This window comes from Stegostoma tigrinum, chromosome 17 (assembly GCF_030684315.1).
Source record: "Stegostoma tigrinum isolate sSteTig4 chromosome 17, sSteTig4.hap1, whole genome shotgun sequence".
Taxonomy (NCBI): domain Eukaryota; kingdom Metazoa; phylum Chordata; class Chondrichthyes; order Orectolobiformes; family Stegostomatidae; genus Stegostoma; species Stegostoma tigrinum.
This window is the reverse complement of record NC_081370.1, coordinates 8,174,432-8,198,760: the sequence shown is the minus strand read 5'-3', so window position 1 is coordinate 8,198,760 and position 24,329 is coordinate 8,174,432. Positions and strand designations below refer to the sequence as shown.

Here is a 24,329-nt window from a genome sequence, read left to right as displayed (position 1 = left end):
GACCTCAACACAAATGACCTCATTGCCTTGATCAACTGAATTCCTATTGAAGTTCTTAGACTTCTTTTTATGGTGAATAAACCCTCAAGGGTGTCCAGTTTGGACACCTCTATTTCACATCCACCTTCCAGATGAGACGTTAAACCACTCCCAGGCAAACTGCATTGCTGAGGGCCAATCAGAACCCTTGCTGAGGTACCTGACCCTCCTTATGGCTGGGATCGATTTCTAGCCAATCACAGCTCATGCTCAGGTACCCATACCTCACTTTCTCAGCATCAAGAACCTACTGTCATCTTCCCCTCAGGAAAGTACAACTCTGTGTTGCCTGGGGCCACTCGAGAGAAATATCCCACAGACTGCGTGATCTGTGCTGCAGTTATTGGGGGAGATGTTCGCTTAGACTGTGCAGCTGGAAGAAAGAGCCGATCATAGGACAAGTTAGGCTCAGCCAGGAGTGGCTGGAAGCTGCTACAGTGATTCCTTAGTGTTTTAATTCACATTGGATTGAACTGGGCGGACTGCAAGCTGCTGTGGATTTGTGTCTCCCAATGAGATTGGTCAGATTCAGTACAGGCTGTGGAGAGAGGTACATTCCCCCCCTGTCTCTCAGTATCACATCAAATCATTGGCTCACCTTATCTTTTCGACATCATAATTCCCCCTTAATTTTATTTCAACTTTAACTTTCAATACATTTCTATTCCCTTTTATCACCTTTCACCCACTTGCACCACGCTACCAGCAATACCCACATCTTCTTAAAAGAAGAAAAACAAACCAGATTGGGTCATTGCCATTTTCTGTGATGACAACTGCAGATGCTGGAAAATCCAAGATAACAAAGTGTGAAGCTGGATGAACACAGCAGGCCAAGCAACATCTCATGAGCACAAGCTTGGCCTGCTGTGTTCATCCAGCTTCACACTTTGTTATCTTTGGTCATTTTCATTGCAAGGTGACACTTGTCTGTCTGTGAATTACCTGTTCCATTTCCAACAGCACCACACAGTGTCTACAGTACCAAAGTACTTTATTGGCTGCAATGAGCTTTAGGATACCCCAAAGTCATGAAAAGTGTCAAATAATTATAAGTCAGTTTTCACTGCATTAAGACAACATCAACGTCTGACATCAACACACAGAGGATTTGCTCAGTTTAACATTCATTGTGTATCCCTTGACTTCAAATCCATCTTTGACAAACATGAACGAAGTTTCTGTTTGCTGGTTCTGCTGGTCACGAGAGAATACTTCAGTCCAATTTTACACCTAAAGCTATCTCATTCAGATTGGATCGGAGAAGAGTGTAAAGTTAAGGGGGAATTATGATGTCGAAAAGATAAGGTGAGCCAATGATTTGATGTGATACTGAGAGACGGGGTGGGGGGGGGGGGGGCGGTGGGGGGGAATGTACCTCTCTCCACAGTCTGTACTGAATCTGACCAATCTCATTGGGAGACAAATCCACGGCAGCTTGCAGTCCACCCAGTTCAATCCAATGTAAATTCATTTCCAAACAAACATCGAATACCTTGCTCAACATGGGATTTTTAAAATATTCACTTACAGCTGTGGGGCATCATTATTATTGCCAGCACCCACTATACAATTCAGTATTAACGTGTATTGGTTAGGGGATGATTTCACTTATAGTGTATAGGCAGCTGTAATACAGCAAGTCTTACAAGCAACACTGAGGAAGCCGTAAAGCTCTGAGGCTGTTGATGTTTGTGCCGTAAAACTCAGTAAATTCCTTCCACCACTTGTAACACTCAGTATTTAAAGCTGAAGTTCACTCAAAACAGTATCCTCAATAATACCCTGAGCTTGAAGACAAAATGTGCCATCGAGACCCAGTAACTCATTCACCTTAAGTATCAGTTTTGTATTAATTTCTCCATCTACAACCACTTTTCATGTTTTACACGTATTTATCTTATACTGTATTGATTCCACGTCCCACTGCCTTTTGGGTAAAAATGTTCTCATGTCCCCTCCAATTCTTGTAGCAATCCCCTTACATCTCTACCTCCTGTTAACTGACCTCTCTACTTAGGGGCAACAAGTCTTGCCTACTCTAACCAAGTCCTTCCTAATTCGTACTCCTCTGTTAAGTCATGGTTCAGCCACTTTTGTTCCAATGAAAACAACCCCAGTCTAACCACTCTTTCCTCAAACCTGCAAGTTTCAAGCCTGGCAATACTGTTGAAAGTCTCCTCTGAGCTGGCAGCGCCCAGGTTGCAAATGGCTTTCATTCTGGATTCTGCTTGCAAGGTCCTCGTATTCTTTTAAATGCAATTATTTCCTTCTTGTAATGTGCTGACCGAAAATGGACACAAAACTAAACTGATTGATGGATTGATTTTATTATCACGTGCATTGAAATACGGAGAAAAGCTTTGTTTACGAGGGTGCACGCAGATCACAGCAAGCAAAGGATGTATAGATCAAAAAGACTCAGAGGCATACAGATTACATTGCAGGTTACATTATTTGAAGCTACAGTCTGTTCAACAGTCTGACAACAGCTGTTCCTGAGCCTGCTCGTGTGTGTACAGGATTCTGTATCTTCTGCCTGACAGAAGTAGTTATAGGAGATCATTCCCAGGCTGCGATGGGTGTTTGATGATATTGGCAGCCTTTCTGCGGCAGCGAGCCATGTAAGTGGAGTCCATGGATGGAACGTTGGCCTCCATGATGGTCTGGGCTGTGCACACCACTTTCTGTAGTTTCTTATGGTCCTGAGCAGAGCAGTTGCCGTATTGCACCCGGACAGTATGCTTCTGTAGAAGTTGGTGTCTGATCTTATGAATATGCCAAATCTCTTGAGCCACCTGAGGAAGTGGCGTTGTTATACCTTCTTGATCACTGGAGCTGCATGGGAAATCCAAGACAGGCTGTCAGTTATCATCACTCCAAGGACCTTGATGCTCTTCACTCTCTCAACCTCCGCTCCATTGATGTAGATGGCGGTGGGTTCTCTGCTTTTCTTTCTGAAGTCGATGATCAGGTTTTTAGTTTTGCTGACGTTGAGAGGCAGATGGTTTTCATTGTACCATGTCACCAAGCCTTCTGTCTCCTTTCTGCATTTTGATTCGTCATTGTTAGATACCCGTCTCACCATGGTGGCATTGCCAGCAAACTTGTAATGGTGCTCATTTGAAATTTGCAACGCAGGGAGTACTGTAGGGGGTGAAGGTCATATTTTGCGGGGTGGGTCCTTGGGAGTGTTATTGTGGAGGAAGTGCAGTTACCTCTCCTCACTGATTGTGGCCTGTGGGTCAGGAAACTGAGGATCCAGTTGTAGAGGGTGGAGCTGAGAATAAGATCAGAGAGTTTTGAGATCAGCCAGGAGGGAATAATGGTGTTGAAGGTGGAGCTGTAGTAATTGAGCAGGAGTCTGTTGTAGGTGTCTTTGTTGTCCAGATGTTCCAGGGATGAGTGAATGAGCTACGGATATGGTATCCTCTGTGGGCCTGTTATGTCAGTTGCAAACAGTAGGGGATTGAGGCAGGGAAGCTGGAGATGACGTGGGCCTCTCAAAGGACTTCATGATTATGGAGGTTAGAACCACTGGGTGGTAGTGATTAAGGCACATAGCATGCGTTTTCTTGGGCATGGGGATGATGGTGGTCTTCTGGAAGCAGGTGGGGACTTTGGGTTATAGGAGGAAGAGGTTGAAGAGGTTGGTGATACCTCTGTTAGTTGGTCCGCACAGGATCTGACTGTATGGCCAGCGACACTGTCCAGGCCTTTTGCTTTCCTTGACTTGGCTCCCAGGAAGACCAATCTGATGTCTGAAGCAGTGGCAGGGGGAACAGGTATGTCTGGGACTGTTGTGGCAGGAGTTACCACATCGGTGGTATTCTGCTCAAACCAAGCATAGAAAGCACTGAGCACGTCAGAGAGGGATCTGTCATTGTCCGTTATGTTACACTGTTTCATTTTATATCTGTTAGCTGTAACCAGTAACCCGTAGTTAAGCTGTGGCTTAACTGGTGCTGTTTAAAACTTCTAGCATTATATCCTTGCTATTGTACTCAATATCCAACGAGGGAAAGCACCCTTCTTTACCACCATATCTGACCATCCTGCTACCTTCAGGAGCCTGCAGGCATGCACTCCAAAGTATTTCACTTCCTCTGTCTGTCTCAATACCCTGTTTATTGTGTATTCTGTTGCTTTGCCTGCCCTCTTCAAATAACCTCTCACTACTATAAACTGAATTCCATTTCTTCACTTCTCTGACCATTCAACCAAACCATTGATCTCTTCATACATTCAGCACTCTTCACTACCAGCTACAGGGGCTAATTGCATTGTCTGTGAATTTCCAAGGCATGCCTCCCACTCTCTAGTCTGAATCATTAATATTCACCACAAACAGCGAAGGACTCAAAACTGAGCCGTGTGGAACACCACTGGAATCTGCTTTCCATTCGCAAAGAATAACCTTAAACCATAATCCTTTGTTCCCTGTCACTGAGCCAATTTTGGATCCAAATTCTGTTGCATCCCACGAGTTTTAATTTTTTTTTCCAACAATCTGCCATGTGGCACCTTGTCAAATATTTTACTGAATGCAGGTAGACAACTGTCACTACACTATTCTCATCAAGGCTCCTTGCTACTTCATAAAGACAAAGAAGTTAGTAGGACATGACCTTCTCCTAACAAAACAATGCTGATTATTAACCCTGATTAGTCCAGCTGCCTTGGAATAACAGTTAATGCTCTCTCTCCATACTGGTTCCAAAAAAACTTTCCCCAAGCTGTCCATCTGTAATTATTTGGTCTACACCACACAACAATTTTGAACAATGGTACAACATTTGCAAACCTCCATTCCTCTGGTGCCTCACCCGTATCTGGTGAGGTTTTAAAACAGAAATGATCCTCAGAGTATCCATTACTTTCTCCCAGGCGTAAGGTGCAAGTCATTGTGACCTGGTAGTTTAACCACCTTCTAGAGGGTCAGTCCCTCTCTGATGAAGGGTCCTGGCCCGAAACGTCAGCTTTTGTGCTCCTGAGATGCTGCTTGGCCTGCTGTGTTCATCCAGCCTCACATTTTGTTATCTTGGATTCTCCAGCATCTGCAGTTCCCATTATCTCTCATACCCTCTGGTACTTGCCTTCTTGTCACGCTTATTCATCTAATAATGCATGTTCTTCTCTTTAACTAGAAAGTCTGCACTAATCCTTTCCTTTATAAAGACAGAGACAAAAGAACTCTAGCTACATTTTGCACATCCACATGCACGTTACCATCTACATCTCTCATAGGCCTAACCCTTTCCTTTGCATTACTCTACTCCTAAGATGCTTTTGAAACATTTTGGATTTCCTTAATTTTAATAGTCAATATTTTCTGGTGTCCTCTATTTTCTAAATTTTCATTTTCATTTCACTTTCATTACTCTTCCAAAATTATTACTTTTTTGTGATTTTCTTAAGCCCTTTTGTTTTGTCTTGTCTGACCGTGTAATGCAGTAGCACCCTTATTATTTGTTGGGAGATGTCTCACTGTGCTTGCAGAATCTCACTTTTGAACATTTCCCATTGATTTCCCAGTGTCTTTCCTTCAAGTGGCTTTAACCAGCTAACTTTTGCCAGATCAGCTCTCAGCTTTGCAGAGTATGCCTTCTGAATATTTAGAACATTTGCTCCTTTCTACCATTGTCCTGTTCCATTGTGATGCTAAATCTAACGGTATAATCACCACTGTCTCTAAAATGGACACCTGTTGCTCCATCATCTTGCTCATTTGTGCTCCTGAGGACTAAATCTAGAATTGCAACCTCCTATTCAGGGTATATGCTGCTTTAAAAAATATTCTCTCAAATGAAGTTTAAGAATTTAGCCTCCTTGACACAGTTTACGTACTAGTTGATATTTGGGTGTGTGAAGTCTCTGACCATTATTGCCCTACTGCTTTTGAACTTAGAAAATTGCTGACATATTCACTCCAATATCACTCTCGCACTATTTTGGGGTCCATACTGCACACCCAGCAATGTGCTGCCTGTTTTTGTTCTGAAGATTTGATGCTTCATTTAGTGCATCATCCCTACCCTTCACAGGGACAACTGATCCTTTAATCAGTAATACCAAACTCAACCCATTTTTAGATTGCCTTTCTCCATCCTGCTTAAAAAACTCTGTTCCCATGGATGTTGAGCTGCCATTTGTGCCCCTCTTCAAACCAAATTTCTATTATGTTGAGCTGGATAAACACAGCAGGACAAGCAGAAGCTTGGAAGTTGTCATTTATCAGCTGCTGCATATTGATGGGAGAAAGGTGGAAAGTCTGTATTATGCTGAGAGACATTCCCAGCTGAATAAAGAGTTACATATTGGGGAAAAAAAAGACATGGTCACAGAAGGGCCAACAGAAAGATTAAGGCCACATGGCAGGATGTGGAAATTGTGGAAGAGGTCCCCTAAAAATACGGAAGTATATCCAGTATGAGGAAAGCAACGCTCTAACTCTAAGAAGCTGAAATCACCTTGCACTCAGCTATTTAGCTTGAAAGAAGCAAAGCACACTTATAAAGACGGTCTGCAGGGAGACATCAGCCAATGATTATGACAAATTATGCTACACCACACGACAGATTTGTTCACATCAGATCTAAATATGATAAACAAACAAGCCTTTTGTGCCTAACAGAATGGCTGGAGAAGTATCAGGTGCACATGAAGCGCAAGACAGACACTTGTGCTTTGTGCCAAGATTAAAAGCTTTGTCACCTTTTACAAAGTGGCTCACAAAGTAGCTACCCATAAAATGAAGCCCTTGAAGCTTGAAGCAACAAAACAGGGCAATACGCGAACTGAAAAGAAGAAATGAAGGTTTAGAACCCAATGCAATCGGGAGGATGAAAATTTGGAGTTCTGGTTAGTAGATGTTAAACAAAATTCACGCATCTTACATGACAAGTCCACTGCACTGACCAGTAACTCTGCACATAGCACAAGCAATTGGCAATATTTTATAAGTTACTGAGTCATTGACTGCTGAACAGATACAAGAGCAATACCTAGATGTTTTTAATCATGAACAAATTCCTTGTGAGCATCATCTCAAAGTTGATGAGAGTGTGAGACCAACTTAGAATCTGCCTCGGAGCATTCCTGATGCCTTTAGGTACAACCTAAAAGTTGACTCCTCAAAGTCAAGATGGAGATCTGGAGGCCCTGCCAACCCAAAAAGATTAAAAATGTGGAAGGAAAGATGACTATGAAATCATTCTTTGAGGAGCTGGCAACTAAAGATAAGCAAGTGAAGCCAGAAGAGGCAATCATTAGAGAGTCAAACAAAAGAAAACAATAGACAATGAGGGAAAGGTGCAATTAAAGATATTGAAGGTCTCATACATAACTCATGTACTAACAATAAACGGATTTTGCCTGGATATGAAAAGTTGAGAGCTGTAGCAGAGATACAGTGACCAACGAAACCAGAAGCAGTGCAACAATTTGTTGTGGTTGTGAATTATTGAGCAAAGCTTATGCATAATTCAGTTTCAAAGAGTGAGCATCTACACAAGCTCACTGCTAAGCCTGTACAACGCATACAAACACTGACACAAAACAGTACTCAATTGAATTACAAACTAGCAACAGTATCTCAATATGGTCTCAAAATCACCAACCCAGGAAAGATATTAAATCTGAAGGTCAGACATCTTGCTCTGACCAAGCACTCACAGCACTCCCCAGGAAAGCAATTTCACTCTCTAAGAATGAGGAGTCACCAGATAAATCAACAAAAACACACATTATTAGAAAACACACACTTTGAGGATTATGGATGAAATGTACACAGAGACTGATGAAGAAGGGACATATTAGAATTAACTCACGGTTTCCTTTTATCAACTATGCATATTAATTAATTTGTAACTGCAAATCAGAGTACATGAAATTTTTTTTTGTTGTTTTTCTAAAAAATGGGGATGTTTGAAGAAATGTCTTCATATATACCATCAGAGATAATGGGAACTGCAGATGCTGGTGAATCTGAGACAACAAAGTGTGGAGCTGGATGAACACAGCAGGCCAAGCAGCATCTTAGGAGCACAAAAGATGACATTTCGGGTGTAGACCCTTCATCAGAAAAGGGGGATGGGGAGAGGATACTGAAATAAATAGAGAGAGGGGGGTGGGGAAGAGGTGGACCGAAGATGGATAGAGGAGAAGATAGGTGGAGAAGACAGTATAGATGGGGAGGTGGATAGGTCAGTCCGGGGAGGATGGACAGGTCAAGGGGGCAGGTTAGTAGGTAGGGCATGGAGGTGCGGCTTCAGGTGGGAGGAGGGGATAGGTGAGAGGAAGAACAAGTTAGGGAGGCGGGGATGAGCTGCTGGTTTGGGGATGCAATGGTGGGGGGGGCGGGGGGGGGGGGGGTGGATTTGGAAGCTTGTGAAATCCACATTGATACCATTGTGCTGCAGGGTTCCCAAGCAGAATATGAGTTGCTGTTCCTAACAGTTGGTTTGCCATCAAGTGACCTTTGTCTGGGTTGTATTTTAATTTCAATTTAGTCTATGCCAGCCAAAGAATATATAATTTTTGAACTTCTGCTGAACTTTGACTACTTGGACTCTATCTTAACAGAACCCCTTGGATCTCATTAACCGTAATCTAGGGGCATGTTAAAGTCATTCACTAACTTCCATCACACCAATTTCGTTAGCTCTCCTAAAAAGGATTACAAACAGAAGTATTAAGTTTCTTGCCCTGACCAAATTTAAGCAGCAATACTGTTATAGTTATATCTTTATCATTCCACAGCTTGGCCTCAAGGCTGCAACACTCTTTGTCCCTTTGTTCTGGCATCTCTCCAAATTTCATCAACGCACAATTTGCATTTCCCACCAAGGGTGAGGGAATGGTTCTTCACACATTTCCAAATCTACATCTGAAGTTAATGTGCAATGACGCAAACAAACTGGCCATGCATAATTGTGTACAAAGAGGACATTTCATGATGGATACATGTCTAATTGTTTGGAAATAATCTGTGTCTGCATTGGAACAAATCTGCTACTTACATTTTGAACTATAAATTTTTCCAGCTGAGGCTGTAAATGTACATCAAATAATCACAAAAAGGCAAGAATTGTTGAATATTTGCTCTTTTCAAACTCGGAGTTTAACAAAGAGAACATGCTGGTAAACAGAAACACCTATGAAGAAGAATGCATTTGGAGCTTACAATGGGGAAACAAAAAAGTTCAGCAGACGAGAGTAGCATTATCAGGATTTGCAATTTGTTAGCATGGAAATCGTTCTTTGCCTTTGATTTACTGCTAAATGTTTGCAACTGTTAATATGCCAATGCCATCCAGTTCTTGAATCTTGATTTCCAAAGCCCTGAAGCAATCACTGGGTATATGACCAGAGATAATGGGAACTGCAGATACTGGAGAATCCGAGATAACAAAGTGTGGAGCTGGATGAACACAGCCGGCCAAGCAGGATCTTAGGAGCATGAAAGCTGACGTTTTGGGCCTAGACCCTTCATCAGAAGAAAAAAAGGTAGATGACCTTTGGCTTTGTTTTAAGTCCTTCCAAAATGAAATGGTAAACAAACGCCTTGAGTAGTTCAAAACTGTGCCTGACATTAAGAACAAATCAATGCATGTCTCTAATTTTGCTGGAGAGATGAAGGAAATATAAGTAGCCTGGTGGCCAATGCCACCACCTCCATCGCGTAATACCCCATGCCACTCAGCAACGACTGGGTTTTTCTTGCACTTTTTCTTTCCCTTCATTTTCTTAACGCACACAGACTCTTTTAGAGCTCAGTCTTGACATATCAGCGGTCTGTTCATATATGTTGGTTGGGAATGTTGGCAGCTCTTCCAAGAACAGGGATAAGGGGACTGGGTACAGAAATCATAGCTGAGCCTACTCACGAAAAAAGGTCCGCACGTCAAGGGTAAAACATAAATGATATTGGTAAGGCACTAGTAAGCTGGCAGTACCTGTGGAACTGCACACCAGCAATTCAATACCTTCCAGAAAGAATAGGAGGAAACTGAAAGCAAACAAAAATTCTTTCAGCGACAAGAACAAATTTGAAATATACCAACAGTAAAAGGCTCAGGATCGTGGGATCCACCCATCCTATTTTTAAGATATTTCTGCATTAACAAACCAGGCTGTAGTTAGGATATTTTAGTTTCACACTTGCATTGCAGCAACACAAGAGTTGCACCCTGTACTTCCCCTTTTCACCCTATTTAATCACATGTGGTTAATGAGATTTATAAAAAGATGCAGCCAACCACTAACCTATAAATAATCGGTGACTCTTTCCACTGGGGGGCTAGTAAAATGTCAAAGACCCTCCACTGAATCAGTCAATCAAAATGTTCAGCAAGCCATAATAAAAATAGACAAAGACACAACATCGTCCTTAAAAGATTAACATCTATGATTGGATCACAAGCTACTATTCAACACACATAAATGACCTGAATTTTTCTCTAGATCACCAGTTAAACTGCTGTAACAGGTGGACTTCATTTTGTCTAGAAACCATCTGAGTTCTACCCTTATAAATACGTAAGAAAAACTGGCAGATAGAGATAAAATACCTTTTGATAACCTTACTATTCAAACAGTTATCCTATTGGTTATCTTGTAGTTATTCAAAGACCTGAAACAAATTTCCACTATTTTCTGTCTTTTATAAAGATCATGCTGCTTTAGAGGACTGAACATAGTTATATCTAGACTTGATGCAAACCAAGCTCTGTTGAGTTAAATAGAACTATATAGTTTGTGACTATCTGGGTATTTAGCACACAAATATCAGTCCCTATATTTAACAGGCTTTTAAAAATGTTACAAGGCAGTGAACAGCAGAAGAAATGGACTGCCTTACATTGAGCACTGACATAATCTTCCCCCTATCCCCACAAAGGCACTTTCCTCTCCAAGTACACACAGGCTGATGATTAACCAGCTAAAACCATTGACAAATTTTCTCCTGTGTGTTCAGCTCAAAACATCTTATTGTTTGGTTATTAATTTGCATAATTACCTGACAAACATGAAGGCACCAGACAATGTCAGGTGAATCGAGGCTTTTCTCTGTTAATAATTTATCAGTCAGCCCTGGTACACCCTAAAGAACCATGACCTAATAACTGAGTGAATCAGATTACTGGGTATCGCAGGGTGTGTCTTCTGAAAACACGATCGATTCCAAGCAATATCTTGAATTCTCATTCCACAGATGCTCCCAGGTCTGCCAAATATTTCCAGCACTTTCTGAGTGCCACAGAGTGTTAATTTTGTTCCTGACTTCAACTGCCACCCACAAGGTTTTTGGACTCCAAAGAAACCCCAGTTTTCAGGAGCCATTGGCTACCTTACCTAATAAAAGCTAATCAGTGTAGGTCACTGAAGGGCCTGTTTTACTCGTCAGATACACCAATGAAGGATGAAGCAAAATATTAAAGAAAATCCATTGCATCCTCAGTTACAATCAAACAGATGCTGATATGGGCCAGACACTTTGTGACAGGCAACTCAGAACTGACATTGACTGTGATTCCCGGAATGGACTGCAAGTTTCAAAACATATTCTAAGCTTTCTGCACCTCTTGTTTCCTGTATAATATTAGAAATAATTAGTAGCGTCTTTATCATAACTTCTCAGCATCTACAATGGCTAGGTTCAGAAGTTATTCTGCATTCTGGCTGTAGCTGGGTCTGGAATTGCCTGCAGTAGAGCGCTGTATGAGGAGTGCAAATAGCATTAAAAAGGGCAATGGCATGTTACAGGCTTCTCGGACATAGCCTTTTTGCAGGAGAAGCAAGATCCTCAATTCAAAGTCAGCTAGAGAACAGGGCAGACACTAAAAAGGCAATGGAAGCAGGCAGCCACCTTCAATGGATAAAGTGAAGTCCCAAGAATGTAATCCAAGAAGAGGTTTAATGAGAACGTAGTTAAGATCATACTAGTAGAAAATCGACCAGCAGCCTCGCACACTGCTCCAGACTGCACCTGATTTTCACTCCCTTCATGCTCTCCGTTAAGTACAACTTATTCTTCTTCATATTGTTAGTGTCAGCTTACCCTCTTATCCACATCTCACACTCTCTCACATGTTGTCAACTGTTCAACAACAAGAGCACATTCAAATGCATTTGCTCCATGCTCACCTCTTTGCAGGAGAAGGTAATGTACAACCAATGAACTGGAACAGCTAATCACCAGCACCGAGAGATAGCTACAAGCATTCACCCTGACAGAGGAGATAGAGCTGGGCACCATTGGAGAGACTGGAACTACAGTCGACAGCATGGCTGAAGCCATTGAGTTGGATAAAGTCAAAATATATCATCACCTTCATTGCATCTCTCTCATCTTTCATCTCTTCATCTTTTCTGATTTACATGCTACAAATAGCATAAGCATACCCTCCTGTTTTCTCTTCCTTCCCTCACTGGAAACATGCAAGAGTGCATTTCTCTTTCAGTGCCCTAGAACATTCTCGGTTCAAATGCTGTCATGGCAGATGATACGATTTGAATTCAATAATAAAAAAATTCTGGAATCAAGAATCTAGTGATAACCATTACCGATTGTTGGAAAAACCCATCTGGTTCACCGATGTCCTTTCGGGAAGGAAACTGCCATCCATACCTGGTCTCGCCTACATGTGACTCCAGACACACAGCAATGTGGCTGATTCTCAACTGCCCTCTGGCAATTAGAGATGGGCAATAAATTCTGCCTGAAAGTGATGCCCTCATTCTATGAATGAATAAGCAGGACAAATCCAACATGGCCAATTACCGCTACATCAGTCTACTCTTGATCATCAGTAAAATGAGACACAGTTATCCACAGTGCTAATAAGCAGCACTTGCTCACCAACAATGGGCCAGAGGTTTGGGTTCTGCCAGGACCTCTCAGCTCCTGACCAGATCAGTGTATTGGTTCAAACATGCATATAAGCTGAATTCCTGAGGTGACGTAACAGGGACAGTCCTTGACATGAAGGCTGCATTCAATCTTAGAAATTGGAATTAGAATTTGCTTTATCATCATGTGCACTCAAGTCCAGCAGTACAGGAATACAGTGAAAAGTTAATAATGTCACCCCAAATGGAGCCATCTTGGGTGCAAGGTACCTAGGTACAAATTGGAGGAATTAAGGAAAAGAAAGTGAAAAGATTAACACTACAGTCTTTCTAATAAGGGTCTGCAGTAGATCAGCATAGGGGGCTCCCACACATGGCCTGACCAGGCTCACAAGCCGCTGACCGCCACACTGGTCCCCAGTCCAAAAACTGTCCCTCCAGCCCACTGGCTATCCCTGCTCCGCATCGCTGCTCCAAGGAAATCTTAAAACGAAAGAGAGCAAGGAAGAATAAAAAAAGGGAAAGAAAATAAAACGGACACAATGGAGGAGCCCAGATAACAAAGTGTGGAGCTGGATGAACACAGCAGGCCAAGCAGCATCTCAGGAGCACAAAAGCTGATGTTTCGGGCCTAGAGCCCATTGGCTACTGCCATCTTGAATGTGTGGCATCAAGGAGCCCTGAAAAACTGCAGTCAGTCAATGGGAATCATGGAAAAATTCTCATACAACACTCTTCCACAGCCACTTCTATTCCGAGCTATAGCTAGAATGCAGGACATCTTCTGTAACTAGCTATTGCAGATGCTGAGACACAATAGTAATTATCACTAATACTATACAGGAAACAAGAGGTCCAGAAAGCTCAGAATATGTTATTAAACATTTCTAAGAATCACAGCTAATGTCGGTTTCGAGTAATCTGTCACAAAGTCGGAGTCATACCTGACACATAGGAAGATGGTTGTGGTTGTTGAATATCTGTTATGTCAGCTCCAAGACATCCCTGCAGGTGTTCCTCAGGATCGTGTCCAAGGCCAAACCATCTTCAGCTCCTCTAGCAATGACCTTCCCTCCACCATAAGGTCAGAAATGGGGGATGGTTGCCAAGGATTCCACAATGTTCGGCACCACAAGTTTCTCCAGACACTGAAGTGTCCAAATGCAACAATATCTGGACAATATCCAGCCTTGGATCAACAAGTGGCAGGTAACATTTGTGCCATCCAAAGCCAGGGAATGGCTGCCCTCTGCAAACCCAGACAGAACTCGTAACGTGAACCAACCAATAAGAAATAAACAATTGCTCCTTGGTACACAAAGGCATTACCACCACTGGACACCCCACCATCAACATCCTAGGAATTACCATTGACCAGAAACGGAACTGGAATAGCTATATATGTACAGTGGCTACAAGAGCAGGTCAGAACCTAGGAATCCTGCAGCGAATAAAACATCTCCTCACCCCCCCAAAGCCTGGTCTCTCAGCTACGAGGCATAAGCCTGATTGGATGCAGTTCCACCAACACTTAAGAACCTGACACCATCTAGACCAAAACAGACTGCTTAATTGATACCACTTTCATAACACTCACTTTCCCCACCACCAATGCTCAGTAGCAGCAGTACATACTGTCTACAAGATGCACTGTTGAAATTCACCAAATCTCCCTTGACAGCACCTTCCAAATGCAAGACTACTTCTGTCCAGAAGAACACGAGCAGCAAATACATCAGCCCCTGCAAGTCCCCCTCAAAGCCTCACAACATCCTGACTGAGTAATATATCCCAATTTGTGCAGTGTTGCTGGCTCAAACTCCTGGAATTTCTTTCCGAATGACTTTCAGGCATACCTACACTAGCTGGACTGCAACAGTTCAAGAATGCAGCTCAGCACCACCTTAAGGGCAACTAGTGATGGACAGTAAATCCTGGCCCACATTCCATGACTGAGTAAACAAAAAAAAACAACGGATCACTGTGAGTTAAGTCCAAAAGGATCAACAGTAAGACTGTGATGAATAAATACCTCACTGAATAACACACTAACAACCACCTGCACAAAAACTGATGGGTATTCTCATAGAAACAGCTTGGCAGTTGACTCTGCACAAAGCTTGAAGCCCATCCTTTCCAGTGTACAAAGAGCGGCCAATTAATTAAGAATACTTGCACTCCTAACCATCATCAGATGGTCGATGCCTCAGCTCCCAATGCAACATGAACCAAGCCATTCATTATTTCAGAGATCGAGCTCCCGAAATATCTCTCTTCTATCAAATGGAGAGGAAGCCTATACTGAGGTTGCGTTCAGAGACATGCTCCCATGCGATAATGGATAAGGCCTCTAGCTCAGAGCACAAGTGACCATTCTCCCCCGCTTCTGTGAAGAATAGCTATTATTGTTACAATTACAAGGTTTCTAAGATGTATTTTTTGATACATATATTTCTGTCCTTCCATTTATGGCGAATGAACATGTTTCCTGAGCTGATGACTGCCTGACAACATGTATTACTGGACCATTAAAGATGATAGAAATGCCCAGATTGTTTTTAACTGGGCAGATATAATATATTTACAATTAACAGACAATGACAAAGGCTACTGTAATGCTCGTGAACAGACTCTGGATCTTCACATTCCACAGAAGCATTATAAAATGTCTGAGTGCAAAATGGTACATTTTGATTTTCCCATTTGATTTCAGGATTGGATAGAATTGGGCTGTAAAGAATAGCTAATTAGCATTTCAACTTGGATACCAGGTCTATGTGATTCTGTTGCCATGGTAAAGGATGCAGATGAAGCCAGCATAAAGCTCACATTACAGCCATTATTAAAATAGCATTGACATTCACAGACAGCAAGATCCCAGAAAAGAAAGGATAGCAAGAGGCCAATAATCTCAAATGGAACACAAATGGTGGGAGCCGGTACCCAGATGAGAAGGACCAAATTCCTAAGAAGTTAAAATGAAGTTGAAAAATTGAAGCACAGTTATTTACTCTAATGACACAGTCCCAACAGCAAATGTGAGCTAAATCACGGTCCCTGAGCCCCTAGTCATTCCCACTTTTAAGAGACATGTAAAATTCCGTTCCATGAATTAGAGGATTTAAGCTGACCAAGAACCTTTAAATCAGAGCAATAGACTGTCACCACATGCAATAATGCTCTGTTACACTCCATCAACTTTAAACAGCAGTAGAAAAATCACAGCCCTCTGCAAACCCAGACAGAGCTCGTAACGTGAATCAGCAACTAGTCTGAAAGTAGTCATTGATCCCTGTAAATAACACTGGTCAGGGTGTTTCCTGGTGTGGAACAAGTGTTCAGCTGTGAATATTTAAGAAATTAGTAAAACATCAGTAAGACATCAGCTACACTGAAGTCAAAAATGGTAGCGCTGACATCAAGTCAAAGCTACATGCGGAATAATATCACCATCTACCCATCCTGTTTTCTTCCAATGCACACTGTCTACAATCAAAATGGTGCATGACGAGGGCTGTGCCAGAAATGTGTAAGCACTGCGCCAAATCTGTACACCTGTGACATGGAAACTTCAGTCACAAGGGAGCACGAATGTTGCAGTTTTGTTCTTAGAACGGGAACAACGAGTGCAAGTTGGAATTTGCTCATCCGAATCCACCCGGAAATGATGTTGATAAGTTGGTACAATCCAAGTGGTGCTAACAATGATATTAGGTGGAAAATTCATTCTGAAACTGAATGGTTTGCAAGGACACTTCAAAAGCGATTAAGGGAGGCAACCATATAGAGCTGAGCAAGTGGCAGGTTTTAATCTTGAAAAAGAACTGGAGAAAAACTCAGCAAAATGGTGAACCAAGATCCATTAACACAAAGGAAAACAGGTTCCAATCTGTATATCTTTACACTGTCAATTTCCAGGCCAACAAACCACTAAGACTCCAGGCTACATCGCTACAAGAAAAAGTCAAGGATGAGAACGGATACTGAATCATCTGTTTAAAAGTTGCAAACTAAATATTCTCCGACACTTCAGGAGGAGCAAATGGATTTTTCAGGGAGTGGCCAGAAAAAAAAAGAAAAAAATGGGTCTCAAGAAGTGTCTTAGAGAGGCAGGGATTTAGGAAGTGGATTACCGAGTTTATGACCAAGTCTGCTGAATGCATGGGCACTGGTGATGGAGCACATTAAGTGATAGATACACAAGTGTGTTGAATTGGAGGAGTGCAGATATTCTATACAAAAAAAAATAAAAGCAGGGGGAGACCAAAGGAGTCATTGAGCCTGCTCTACCATTCAATATGATCATGGCTCCTCTTGGGCTTCAACTCCAGTTCCCCATCCACTTCCAATATCCCTCGATTCCATGTGACACTAAAAATCTGTCAATTCCAGGACTTAATGGAAGCATTGAATGAAGCCTCCACAAATGCCTTTCAGTAAAGAATTTTAAAACTGCATTTTCCTTCGAGTGGAGGAATTTGTTTATTGTAGTCTTAAATGGTTAACCCCTTTCTTAAGGCCACACACTCACGAATCAGATTGCCCAATCAGTGAAAACCAGTATCTCAGCACCTGCCCTGACGAGCAAGTTCAGGATTTTGCTTGTTACTCTTCAAAACGCCACAGAATATCAACCGAATTTACTCAGCTTCTTATCACAGAACAATTCAACAAGTTGTCACAGAGTGATCTCCAACGAATTATCTCCTTTCTTAAATCTTGGAGGGCTGTAGGGTTAGAGGAGATCGCAGAGGCAGGGAGAGACAAAGGAGTGGAGGAACGTGAAAGAAAGACTGAGAATTCTGACAGAGACAATGTCACACTTGCAGGAAACGTAGGTAGCAACAAGGAGAGTGTCAAACAGAGATTGGCACAAGCTGGATACGGGTGGAGTATGCCAACGACACAAGTTAGACGGTTGGTCAGAAGTACATTCAATTGACAGACATCAAAAGGAGAAATAGGGAGCATTAGCAGATAGGCTACAGTGCAGGAGAAGATAGATAATGCTAAACAGTGAAAATAGGCAGTCTCGATGATACAGAGATGTACATTCATACATACATCAGTCTGGAAATTCAACATCAAATAAAACGTCGTGGTTTCTGAACAGTCCTGCTTCAGGCTCAGGCAGTGAGATGATGGATTGTAATTAAAGCAGAGGACAAAGTCAATGGCTAGTGTTATTATTTATTTACATAATGCTTAATTGAAGTCACTCTTGATTCATCTTGATGTCTGACAAGCAGCATGGCAAATCAGAGTCAGTGAGGGATCACTAGCCATGCTGGTAACGCAATGCTGATTATCAACAAAGTACATGTTGAATCTAGGGTTGTGCTTTCAAACGATAAATGCCCCAACAGCTTGACTGGACTATTTTAACTGCTAGGTACTCACCTTTATCAAGCCGGACATGGGGGTATATACAAATATTTTCAATCTACACTTAAATGCAATTTTTAAGTTTGGACCCACTGTGAATTAACATGTATTCAAAGAGATTTCCAGAAATTGGTTACATCATTAATCTCTATGGCCCTTCAAAAGGCCTTGCAGAAGTCCAGTGGAAAATCATATCTATAACTTGAGTTGTTCAGTGTTTAGGAGGGGTCCCTGTTCTTCCTAATTCAAAAAGGGCAGATCTTTTATTTAAAAAAAGGTGTCAAAAACTTTCCCCACATTTTTGACCACTACGTCTGAACTCCTATTCCTTCAGTGGTCTGGCAGGGGAAAAGATATAATGGCTTTCTCCATTCAGATCTTTGGCTAATGCAGAATAATTATCAGATCTGATCGCAGCATCACAGACCAATCTGAATGTTTGAAGGAAATTATCTTAAGACCAGTACAAGACGCACGTAACCTAGGCAGGCAGACTAAATTGCATGTGACAGTGCGTGGCCCTGCCCTGATTTAGTATTCACACAGGATATCATCAACACTATTTATTTCCATATCCATCTCTATCTCATGCATAAGGTTGCTGAAACCCTGCCTTACTTTTGGTGGAGTCAGCCAGGGTTCTTTTGCTCCGTTCTTAACAGTTGTCAAGTCACCCACATTAAATTTGCACTAACTCCTGCTCACCAACTCAGGTGCCTTTAGTAAACTGGTGTACCAACTGCAAAATACTCAATTTGAAGAATTATTCAACAGAACTTTTCTGCAGTTTCCTTCAGCCTGATTTCCCTGTGTATAGCCTACACTGTTCCTATGCTGCATGCTGCAGTGCCATTCCTGACGACACTGGCAAAGACATTCTTGAGCCCAAGCAAGGTGCACCATAGCAGTCCTCCTCTCCATTACTAACTGCACAGTATCAGTCGCCTTGCCTACTCTCTCATGTCTTCCCAGTTTCAAAACCTCCTCCATATCCATGGCTTCAACAGCACCTTTGGTCATTTCCCTTCTACTCGTTGCTTTGCCGCTGGATGTGAAAAACAATGGAATGTTTCATTCTGGAAAAGCCCTGATATACAAATGCAAGTTACAATGTTGTCAGCAGGGACGGGACAAGAAACTAAGGCTTGTGTACTTCTTTGGTAAAAATGCGAACTTGGGGGCTCAGCACACTGTCAGTTGATACTTTGACTAAACGCGACATAGCAAAGCATGCCCGTATGAAAGGAAATAAATTTAGTAATCTCAAATAATCTATACAGCAAACAAAAAGGGTGGGTAGGGAAGAACGCCACCCAACTGAATGTATTTAGAAGCATTTAGTCTTAATGGTGATATGCACCATTACCCATGAATCTGATATGGTACTTTTGTCAACTACCTTTTAGCTATAATTATATCCCATCAGTAGAGAGACTAGCCATTAAAATTTCAGAAAATGTACTGATTCACTTCTCTAAAAGTAACCAAAGCAGAAACCAAAATGCAATATCTGCCTCTCCAGGAATTCTTTGTAAATTGTATTAATTAAAACCTACTGTATAAAATTAATTGTTTCCATTTAAAATGTTTCTCCCAATTCACAAGATATGTCTGTCATCTAGCGCATCAGATCAGAGACTTGAGCACGAAGACAGGTGTATAACTGATGGCCTATTCCAGAAATCACTGCTGGATTGAAGAAGGGTCGAGGCCCGAAACATCAGCTTTCCTGTTCCTCAGGTGCTGCTTGGCCTGCTGTGTTCATCCAGCTCTACACCTTGTTATCTCAGATTCTCCAGCTTCAGCAGTTCCGACTATCTCTGGACTATTAGTTAATAAAGTGTGAAGCTGGATGAGCTGGAGAGCTCTCTCTGATGAAGGGTCTAGGCCCGAAACGTCAGCTTTTGTGGTCCTGAGATGCTGCTTGGCCTGCTGTGTTCATCCAGCTTCACACTTTATTATCTTGGATTCTCCAGCATCTGCTGTTCCCATTATCTCTGGATTATTAGTGCCTGGTTTGCCTGGTACAGAAAGGAGTATAATCCTGGGCAGGACAGCAAAAGAATTCACAGTGGCTCATCCCCAACTTGGGATGAACATTCAGGCAATTAATCAAAGCAGTGGGTCAAGTAGGGTCATGGGTAACCCCAAAGCAAAGCATTCTTTCTTAACACTGAGAAGCACATTGCAAAAAGAACTGAAGTTGTTCGAAAGATTCTAGCACAAGAGACGCACGACTTTACAACATTACATATTTAAAATGTGTAGTATTCGGAAGGAGATGATCTCTGGTGGTTGCATGTTGTTTCCCCCTCCCCCTCCCTATTTACTAACTTTAAGTATGCTAATAACTTGTAAATAAAACAGTTCATTGAAACTTTACGGCAAAATTTCTATGAAAGGGAATGTTGCTTTGATTCTGGGGACTTGAATACACTTACTTTAAATCGGGATTGTGCAACTCTTGAGCAGGCGAGTTAATTGCTAAACAAGTGAGCGAACTGGTGGGGGGTGTTAGCGACAGAGAGACAGCAAGAGGTCTATCTCCAGCATACTGTGTCCCGTTTCAGGTGCGGATACTCCGAACCCCATCTCCTCAGTGAGGAGGAGATAAACAGTGCCGTCGGCAGGTGCAACAGGGCAGTTCCCGCATCTTTATCCACAGTAACAGCCCACCCCTACCCTACACACACACACAGACAGAAAACTTACAACTACCCACTATTCTCACCTGAAACAGGAAGGCGCTGGCCAGCAGCATCATTACATTACGCCAAGTTGGCTCCATCCTCGATCCAGGAAACTACAACAGTTTCCAATGAAAACTTTTTGTTTTTCTCTCTTTCTCCCCCTTTCAGCAGTCGTGACTCTGCGCCGAACCGTTCGCCAACTTCTCTCTTTCTTTTTTTCTGTCAAACAGAAATGACTCACTTCACCTTGCTGCCAGCAAACCCACAGCCGAAGCCCATTATGTTCACGGGAGAGAGGGGCTGTGCAGTGAAGCACTAGCCTGAACTGCTAGGAGGAAGAAAGTTGAATTAAAGAAAGGGTGGAGCCCGTTCTGTAACGTCAGAGAAAACACTCCCGAGCATTGACCTGCTGAGTTCAGGCAGTACAACGAGCTGGCCCAGTCAACAGGGTACTTCCATTCACCTGCAGTTCCATTTGTTAGCCAATGTCAATTCCACCCCCACCTCACAGTTATTTTCACTGAAAATTACATAAACGGATTTCACCAGAGGCAGCGCATTAAAAAAATCTCCTGCATTTACTACTTTACAAAGCGTAACCAGCAAAGCTTGACCCTGAACCACATCAAGAAGTATTAGGTTGGGTGACCAAAAGCCTCTTGGGAAAGAGAGGCTGTGGGGGAAACCAAACTTCAAATAGAAGTCACTGACCGCCTCAAACAGAAACTCAAAATGAAAGCCTCAGAGTGATGGGGTGGGATGTAGTGTAGTTGAAGGTTGCTGTGAAAATATGAACACTGCAGGCACTAACCAGTATGTCCCAATGACCCAGTACACTCTGTGCCCAGGCCTTCTGAAAGGCAGGTGTTGGGCACCCTTCGAGGTCCCAATGGAAACGGCCATGAGGAATATTCTAATTTGCCAGGAAGTATGCCAAAGTGTCTAATTCTGAGTTAGAATTAGAGACTTTGGACGGTGTCGACTCTCTTACTTGGATAGTAATCCGGGAGATTTTCAAGGATCTCCTGCTCCAACTCCCAAACAACTGACTCCTCCACCTGAATCCTTGCTGGATCACCCACTCACATTGCCTCTGCCCAGGACACCAGACCCTGGATCTGCTTCCCCGTTCCCTGAACCACCTCCTTAGTCACCCACTGCCAGTCTACACCCTCACCCACTAACCTGCTCGTGCAGTGGTACTGTCCGCACTTCTAAAACAGGAGACCCAGGGTCAAATACTACCTTGCTTTGGAGGGTGTAATAACGTCGTTGAGTATTTTGACTGGAAAAGCTCGACACACTTAACTTCTCTCAGTAACTTGTCATTCGAATTTCACACATAGTGATGAGAACACAGTAACAAGTATGCCATGAAAAGGGAAACAACTTTTAGTTTGATTCTTCCTGCAAAGGTATTCTGCACCTTGAATGTTGGGATAGATCCTGCATCGGAAGTTGGGCCTAAAAAAATCATGGTAAGTAAGCAATGTTTTGTCTGACTGGGTCATGTATGTGGATTTTGCCCCAGATTAGATGATGTAATGCAAGGAGGAATAGTTTACAGGAGAAAATCCATCACTAAATCCAGAGGCATCTGCAACATAGCTGTAATTAGTGGGTTATGAAAGCCAGGGCCCAAAATCAGGGGGTTGCAGAGATATCAGAGAGTTGTAAGACTGCAAGATATGACAGCATTAGGGAGAGAGGTGGCCAAGGAAGGATTTGAGGGCTAAGATGGAGATTTTTAACTTAGAAGCATTGTCAGGCCTGCAGCCAATGTGAGTAAGCACAGGAATGGTGGGATCTGTGGCTTATGACACAAGTTACAGAGTTCTGGGTGATTTGAAGTTGACTGAGTCTGGAGGAAAGGAGACTGGGCACAAAAGCATTGAAGTTTTGCATCTGGAGATAACATAAAGTTTCAGCAGTAGCAAAAGAAGGATATTGGTAATGTAATGGAAATGAGTGTGGGCAGTCCTGATGCTGAAGGGTTGGAAGCACAGAGTAAGGTCAAGGGGCGTGCCAACTGTGTGCCTTTGTTTCAGAATTAGCCACAGTAAGGAGCAAGTCAATGGCTGGGATGTGGAGTTTGTGGTATGGAATGAAAACGAAGGCTGCAGGCTAAGCATTATTTAATGGAAACAAATTGTGCTCATCCAATACCAGGTTTTGGGTTGACACCATTACAAACTAGATTCAACGGCTGCTGCCACAAGAGGGGCTGGTGAGATATAGCAAGGTTTCATTGTCATTTGTGTGGAAGGTGACATGGTATTTTTTAAGACGATATTGCTATAAATGACAAATAAGAGGTGTCAATGACAGATACTGAGCATCTCCAGAAGTAATAATGCTGAAGCAGGAAGGAAAGAACTGGACTGATAAGAACAGAACCTTCTGAGGGAGTCAGGACAACAGACTGGAAGCATTGAAGACAGGCAAAGTGGTCAACTGTGTCAGAGACAAACAAATCAATAAGAATAAGGAGATACAATGCACCATTATCATGGTCACATAAGATGTCATTTGTGGCCTGGTAAGGGCCACTTTAGTATTGTGGCTGGGGCAGACCTGTTGAGTTTGGTTCAAACATGGAATTTTGGGAAAGGTGGGCATGGACTTTGAATGTGGCAACATGTATAAGAACTTTGAAGGGGAAAGGAAGTTCCTACATGTAGTAGTCATTGGTAATTATTAAACATTTATGTAGAACATGGAACAGAACAGCACTGCGCAGTACAGGCTCTTCAGCCCACGATGTTGTGCTGACCTACTATCCTACTAAGATCAATCTACACTGCATAATTTGCATTTTACTATCCTCTATGTACTTATCCAAGAGTTGCTTAAAAGTCTCTAAAATATCTGACTACACTACAACTGCCAGCAGCGCATTCCACACACCCACCTGTCTCTGTGTGAAGAACCTACCTCTGAAATCTCCCCTACACCTTCCTTAAAATTGTGCCCCCTCATAATAGTAATTTTATAAGAGTATATTTGCAAATATAGTACTTGTTATCTTAGCAATTTTCCTTCCTCACTCATTACTATTGAGTATGATAGTCATTGGCCATTAATTTTGTTTCTGTTTGTGTAGATTTGTTTAACATAAATTTTGGGATGAGGTGCTCTGTGTGGGGTCTGGAGGATGTGGGATTGTTCAATTTAGAGGTAAGAAGATTAAACAAAGATTTAATACAGTCATTCAAAATATGTGGAGTCTTGATTTTAGAGACAAAAGGGAAAAATTGTAATCAAAAGCAAGAAGAGTGTGTCATGTGCGCTGCCACCCATATCTTCTAAAGTTCTTCAGGGACACATGTGGACTAATCTGTCTAAAGACAACCACCTTCTGAC

At 42.3% G+C, this 24,329-nt stretch overlaps 1 protein-coding gene across 3 annotated transcripts in view; it reads right to left on the bottom strand.

Moving 5' to 3' along the window:
- ptprja (protein tyrosine phosphatase receptor type Ja) overlaps positions 1-21,291 on the bottom strand; it is a 157,668-nt gene extending 136,377 nt beyond the window's left edge. For 2 of the 3 annotated variants that reach the window (XM_059651917.1, XM_059651918.1), the window contains exon 1: positions 21,008-21,291. In XM_059651917.1, coding sequence (XP_059507900.1) covers positions 21,008-21,064 — 57 coding nt within the window. In that variant the 5' untranslated portion in view covers positions 21,065-21,291. The remainder of the gene's footprint in view (positions 1-21,007) is intronic. The other variant, XM_059651919.1, reaches the window with a different exon arrangement.
- Positions 21,292-24,329: the final 3,038 nt, after the last annotated feature.